At 38.1% G+C, this 7500-nt stretch overlaps 1 protein-coding gene across 1 annotated transcript in view; it reads left to right on the top strand.

Moving 5' to 3' along the window:
* The window catches only part of LOC122258663 (sodium-coupled monocarboxylate transporter 1), a 12636-nt gene that overhangs the window by 4338 nt on the left and 798 nt on the right, over positions 1 to 7500 (top strand). The window contains exons 4-11 of the mRNA XM_086547937.1: positions 110 to 264; positions 791 to 931; positions 1313 to 1531; positions 3122 to 3240; positions 4414 to 4568; positions 5254 to 5489; positions 6214 to 6311; positions 6958 to 7500. The exon at positions 6958 to 7500 is cut by the window's right edge and continues 798 nt beyond it. Coding sequence (XP_086404063.1) covers positions 110 to 264; positions 791 to 931; positions 1313 to 1531; positions 3122 to 3240; positions 4414 to 4568; positions 5254 to 5489; positions 6214 to 6311; positions 6958 to 7178 — 1344 coding nt within the window. The 3' untranslated portion in view covers positions 7179 to 7500. The remainder of the gene's footprint in view (positions 1 to 109; positions 265 to 790; positions 932 to 1312; positions 1532 to 3121; positions 3241 to 4413; positions 4569 to 5253; positions 5490 to 6213; positions 6312 to 6957) is intronic.

The raw sequence follows: 7500 nt of genomic DNA, 5'->3' as shown, positions 1-7500 counted from the left end.
ATCCATTCCAATTAGTCAAAAAAAATAAATAAATAAAAATAATAAAAAAAAAAATAAAAAAATAAAAAATAAAGAAAATGAAGTAGAACACACCCTTTCACACTCGCAGGGCGGCGTGAGGGCGGTGGTATACACAGACGTGCTGCAAACAACCGTCATGTTCGTAGGTGTCTTAGCCGTGGTCATGCAAGTGTGCATCGACCTCGGAGGCTTGGGCGAAGTGTGGGACAGGGCGGTTGAAGGAGGAAGGATCGAATTCTTCAAGTAAGTCGATAGGATTTTGTTTTTTTTGGCGTGTGTGTTTGTGGGTTTGGATTCGATCTTGGATTCGGTTATTGTTGTTATTTGTTTTTTGTTTTTTTGGGACTTGTTTCTGTTGTGTTTGGTTAATCTGTTGTCTATGTTGATTTTTTTCGTGTTTTTGGTTTTAGAAGTTTTATTTATGTGTAAAGTAAAACTCTTATATACATAAAAATCGTCTTATATATACATACATACATATATATATATATATATATATATATATATATATACACATATACATAAATATATATATATATATATATATATATACACACATATATATATATAATATATAATAATAATATATATATATATATATATATATATATATATATATAACTATATATATATATATACATATATAAATATATATATATATATATATATATATATATATATATATATATATATATATATATATATACATATATACACACACACACACATATTACTATCCTTACATATATATTTACATCCCTCACGACAGCTTCGACCCGAGCCCCCTGGTGCGCCACACCTTCTGGTCCGTGCAGGTCCTGGGCGCCTACTTCTTCATCAGCGTCATCGGCATCTCGCAGCCGCAGTACCAGAGGCTCGTGTCCGTCAGGAGTCTCAAGATCTCGCAGAGGTGAGAGACTCGGTTGCATTATTAGCTAAGATTATTTGGAATATAACATGCACACTCACTAAGGTTCTATCTACAACGCACAAGAGAAAACTTCCTCTATAATATAAAATGATGCAAAATGATATACAAAACAAACACCGTGAAAAAAATAATAAAAAAACAAGAAAAAAAAATAAAAACATAAAAATAAATGGAGACAAAAAAAAAAAAAAAAAAAAAAAACACATCTCATCCAAACCTCTCTTCTCCCCCACACCCACCCCACCCCTACCCACCCCCCTTCCCACCCCACCCACCTCACCCCACCCACCCCACCCACACCCCCTTCCTCCCCACCCCACCCACCACACCCCCTCCCACCCACCCCTTCCCACCCAACAGCCTCTGCGCCGCCTTCATCGTCGGTCTGATTCTCCTGTGGTCCCTCTTCTACCTGTCGGGCCTCGTCGCCTACGCCGCCTACGAGGACTGCGACCCTCTGACCAACGGACAGATCGAGAAATCGGACCAAATCGTCGCTTATCTCGTGGCCGATAAACTCAAGCACTTGCCGGGAATGACGGGCGTCTTCGTGGCAGCTGTGGCGGGCGCGGTGCTCAGGTAAAGAGGGCGGAGGGTGTTCACACGGTGGGGGTGTTTTCTCGTGGGAATGGCGGGGTTTCTCGTGGGAATGGCGGGGTTTCTTAAGGGAGGGGTGGGGTTTCTCATGGGAATGGCGGAGTTTCTCGTTGGAGGGGTGGGGATTCTCATGGGAATGGCGGGGATTCTTAAGGGAGGGGTGGGGTTTCTCATGGGAATGGCGGGGTTTCTTAAGGGAGGGGTGGGGTTTCTCATGGGAATGGCGGGGTTTCTCATGGGAGTATTTCTTTCTTTGGCGTCGTAGGAGAATAGGTTGATGGCAAGGAGGAAATCGTGGTGAATTTGTTGGTATTAACAGCTAGAATTAACTCCTGATATAATTATAATACAATAATTGATAGGATTAACTCCTTGCGATGTCTTAGCATGGATGGTGTTACTTCTGATTATGTGTTCAAATGTGAGTTTGTGTGTCGTGTTAGGTGTTAGTATTAATGGGAGTGTAATATTGATGGGAGTGACTAAGGCTATGTATTAGTACTTATTAATAGGAAATATGGTATTCATAGGAGCAGCTCTGGATACGTGTTCAGATTGTAACGTTAATGGAAGTCACTCAGGTACATAAAGGGAGTAATATATTCACAACAGTAACTCGGGTCATATATAAGTATATTTCAGTGGAAGTACCTATTACTGAGTGTAGCTTTTCTTATCCTTAATGATATATTAATGAGACAATAATATTCCTGAGTAAAAAATTCCGGTTGTGAATTTGTACAACGAAAGAACGTTTCCTTATTAGTAACGTTGTGTAATAGTTTCCATTTGATTAATAACGTTATTGATAAGTTTCCACTTAACATTGCCATACTATGTCGTTTTTCCCAAATGCGGGTCAGTTAAGTAGGAAGAAATGCTGGAAGAGTAGAAAAGAGGATATTGAACTCCTTTATATACGTGTATTTTTAGTAAGTAACAAGTAACTGTCTTTATGTCTTTATAGAATACGAACCTGTCTTGTTTATGTGAAGTCTTTATACAAATTCGTTTTTTTTTCTCAATATTTATTTTTTTTCAGAAACTTATTTATTAATTCGTAATACTGGTGTGTCCTGGTAGGATGTTATTGATCAGCAAATAATGGTATACCTAATAATGGTTGAATATAATAGACTTTTGTGATTTACAGTAGTTACACCTTAAAATTATCATTGTCCGTCGTTTTCTTTAGTACTCGTTTTTTGTTGGCTCTATATTGTCAGTATGTGTTTTTACTAAATTAATTGTCAAGTAAAGAACAACATTATATCAATTTCATATAGATCGTGTTTCTATTCAATTTCTTTATCGATGTATGATATCCACTAAATACTATATATTAAATTAATTAAATGAATCAATATGCAATTCTGTCGTTAATTCTAGGGGAAACTCCTCCAAAAATCAACGTTATCTTATGATCACCATATATATCTACATTTTCCATTAATTCGAATATTTATTCATCTCTCGAGTACCTCATTTATTCATTAATCTCTCTTCGCCTACATATTTACCCATATACTTACTTTCCATTGATTATTATTAATGAATTTCGGTAATTTTCAGTTCACTCTCGTCGCAAGCAAATGCCATGGTGGTGTTATTATGGGAAGACTTCCTGAGTGACTGGTGGATCTTCAGAGATATCTCGCAGGAGAGAGCCACTACTATCACGCGAGTTCTGTGTACGTAGACTTTATGAATGAGTTTTGTTTACGTTGAGTTGACTTTATGAATGGGATTTTGTGTATGGAGAGTTTATGAATGAGGTTTGTTTACATTGAGTTTATGAATGGGATTTTGTGTATGGAGACTTTATGAATGAGGTTTGTTTACATTGAGTTTATGAATGAGATTTGTTTACGTAGACTTTATGAATTAGATTTTTTTACGTTGAGTTTATGAATGAGATTTTTTTACGTTGAATTTATGAATAAGTTTTGCGTATGGAGACTTTATGAAGGGATTTTGTATTCGTAGAGTTTATGAATGAGTTTGAAAGGGGAAGATGAAAGAAGAGAGAGAAAGAGAAGGGGAGAGGGACGAGCGGGGGGGAGGAGAAAAGCGAGGAAGAGAGAGAGTGAGCAAGAGACCGGGTGAATGAGAGAGAGAGAGGGGGGGGGGGGGAGGGGAGGGGAGGGTGAAAGGAAGGGAGGAGGAGAAGGTAGGAGAAAAGAAAGATGGAGAGCCAGAGGATGAGTAGTGAGAGAGTGAGTAGTGAGAGTGTGAGTATAAGTATAAGAGAATGAGAATAAGAGTAAGAGTAAGATTATATATATATATATATATATATATATATATATATATATATATATATATATATATATATATATATATATATATATATATATAGAAAGAGAGAGAGAGAGAGAGAGAGAGAGAGAGAGAGAGAGAGAGAGAGAGAGAGAGAGAGAGAGAGAGAGAGAGAGAGAGAGAGAGAGATGGAGATAGATAGATAGATAGATACACACACACACACACACACATATATATAGATGTATATATATATATATATATATATATATATATATATATATATATATATAGAGAGAGAGAGAGAGAGAGAGAGAGAGAGAGAGAGAGAGAAAGAGAAAGAGAAAGAGAAAGATAGAGAGAGAAAAGAGAGAGAGGGGAGACAGAAACAGAAGGGGGAGGTTAAAGATAAAGATAAGGATAAGTTTAAAGATAAGGACAAGGCTAAAGATAAGTAAAAAGAGAAATAAGATAGCGGAAGAGAAATCGAAAAATTCCTGGGACCACCCGCCACTTCCAATCAACCCTTTCTGGAAAATTCAATACACAGATAAACAACACCGCTTCCTGAAAACACTTCTCAACACCAACATTTCCAATTGCAGCGTCGTGCATGGGTCTACTGGGCATCGGAGTAGCCTTCCTGGTAGCCAATCTCGGGACGCTGTTCCAGATGGCTTACAGCATCAGTGGTGCTCTTGTCAGCCCCATGGACGGTCTCTTTGTAACGGCTATAATAGCGCCGTGGGTTAACTCTAAGGTAAGTGCACTGTTGTTTTCACTCGTACTCAGCTTGCCCACTTGAACATTACATTTCAGAGTGCCATATGATACAACCTTTCAGACCACCTAGCATGAGGTACGCAGAGTTATGTAATTATTTCATAACATCAACTGTACTAGAAGATGTACTTATGCTATATCCGAAATTCGGTATATGATACCCTATTATAACATTTATCTACTGTCTATTTACAGTTGATATACTATAGGATATAATCATGCTATTACCTTAATTTGTGATACAATGTTAGCAACAATGTCATGACTCTACATCAATGTATCAAAGCTTGCCCATGCCTGTGCAGTTAGCCAGGCTGGTAAATACAGATCTAAACTAAACTAAACTCAGTGGATGACGATGTTTTTTGGAATAATAATGACGATAATGATAACGATAAATTAGCAAGGACGGTATTGAGCGTGGTGAAGTTACCTAGGCATTGTCTTTGTGATAATGACTTTAGGAATGGAAGTTATATTTTTCTAATTTCCCAGTTAGCAGATCTCGTTTCTCCAACAAGTTCATTCTGACCTTCCAGTTCGATTTTAAATTCTCCCGTAAACGCATTTCGATCGTCCACTTCGTACATACAACCCGACCCCCCACCCCCCCAGCTAAGATATATTCCTCTCCACTCACACCCTCCCCCTTCTTTCCACAGGGTGCAATAGCTGGTTTCGTCTCGGCTCTGACCTTCAACCTGTGGCTTGTGATTGGGAAATTTGTGTTCAAAGCCGGAAACAGCGAGAAACTGCCTCTTTCAACGGAAGGTTGTTTGGCGGAGGACGTGCTGGTGGGCGGGGCGCTCAACGGGACTTCTGTCTTTGTCAATGGGACGGATTACGTGACTCTGACAACGACTGCTGCTGTGCCTGTTGATCAGCTGGCTGTGGAGAGGTGAGGGTGGTGGGGTGGTTGATGGGGGTAGAGGGGTGGGGTGGTAGAGGGGTGGGGGTGGGTGGGTGGAGGGGTAAGGTGGTCATGGGGTTGTCTATGATTCGTTTTTTTTTTTTTTCCTTCTTTGGGTTGTTATTATTTTTTTTTTCGTTCTCTGTTTATCGGTGTTTGTTTCTGTGTCTTTCTCTTTGTCTTTTTATTTTTATTTTCTTTCTGTATATATATATATATATTTTCTGTATTTCTTTCTCTTTCTCTCTCTCTCCGCCCCCCCTCTCCTCCCACTCACCTTCCCCCTCCCCCCTCTCCTACCCCCCTTTCCCCTCTCCTCTCCCCTTTCCCCTTCCAGTCACACTCCCCTTTTCCTTTTTATAAGAGTCATCACCAGGAATATCAACCAAAGATTACAAGAATTTATAACTCAAAACAGTAATTAAAGTAGTTCATCAATATATCTATTCCTATTTATTTATTCATATTAATCCTTTTCTACATATTTACACATATTTCTCTCCCTCTCTCTCTCTCCCACAGAGATTATTTCTGGGCATATGACATATCCTATTTATTCATATTAATCCTTTCATACATATTTACCCATATTTCTCCCTCTCTCTCTCCCCCACAGAGATTATTTCTGGGCATATGGCATATCCTATTTATTCATATTAATCCTATTATACATATTTACACATATTTCTCTCCCTCTCTCTCTCCCCCACAGAGATTATTTCTGGGCATATGACATATCCTATTGCTATATCGGATCCATGGGAATTTTGATCGTGGTAGCTGTGTCGACGTTGGTGTCTGTTATTACAGGTGAGAATCTCTTTTTTTGACTGTTTTACCTTTTTTTGATGTGCTATGGGACATTTGTGATTTTATTCGTATTGTTATTGGTATTGTTTGTATTCTGTTATTGTTTTGTTGTCGTTGTTATTGTTGATGTTGATACTTCTGCTACTGTTATTACTGCTACTGCTACTACAACTACTACTACTACTACTACTACTACTATTACTACTACTACTATTACTGCTACTCCTACTATTATTATTACTACTTCTACTACTACTACTGCTACTACTACTACTACTACTACTACTATTACTGCTACTGCTACCACTACTACTACTACTACTACTACTACTACTACTACTACTACTACTACTGCTACTGTTACTACTTCTACTACTCCAACTACGCTTACTATCATTATTATCTTCATTACCATTAATACCACTACTACTATTAATACCATAATCATTGTTTTGGACCTGTCTGTCTGTCTTCAGTTCTCTCTCCTTATTTATGTGTACACAAGTGTATCAGTGGCCAATGCAACCCTATCAATGGCTATTACAGTCCTATCGGTGGCTAATACAACCTTATCAGTAGCTAATACAGTCCTATCAGGGGCTAATCCAGTTCTACCACTGACCTGATTCCTCCATCTCTTTCGCAGGTGTCAACAAACCGAGCGAGGTCGACGAGTCTCTGGTAAACAAACGATGTCTCAACGTCTACCGATGGCTATACAAAAGTATCTTTGGAAATCGGAGTTCTGGCCTCGAAATCGAGACAGTTAATGTCACGAAGGGAGGCATAGATAACAGAGCTAATGACGTCAGCACAGAAGCAAATGGATTTACAGATGTTGACTTGGAGTTGAAGTCAGTTAAATGATGAAAGTTTCCAAGGAATCGGATGAAGCGTGTATGACGTATACCGTTTTCTATGCGGTGACGATTTTTTTTTTCATTTTAGGGTAAACTAATGAAGATATACTGTTATGACTAGAAATACACAAATAGTAGTTAGTATATCGGAATGAATCGAACACATACCAAATTACCTTAGGTAATTTCCTAAATGAAGGTAATAGCAATATTGCAAATGGAAATTCTGATAGCAACAGCAATGGAGTGATCTTCAGAATGATATCCACTCATCAATTTTATATATGATTTTTTATTTAGTTATCTTTTTACTAGTATTATTGTAGGTA

Source organism: Penaeus japonicus, unplaced genomic scaffold, assembly GCF_977035675.1.
Source record: "Penaeus japonicus unplaced genomic scaffold, GWHDUDI00000001_assembly GWHDUDI00000020, whole genome shotgun sequence".
In the NCBI taxonomy this organism is placed as follows: Eukaryota; Metazoa; Arthropoda; class Malacostraca; order Decapoda; family Penaeidae; genus Penaeus; species Penaeus japonicus.
The sequence above is the reverse complement of the archived record's forward strand: the minus strand, read 5'-3'. Positions and strand labels throughout refer to the sequence as shown.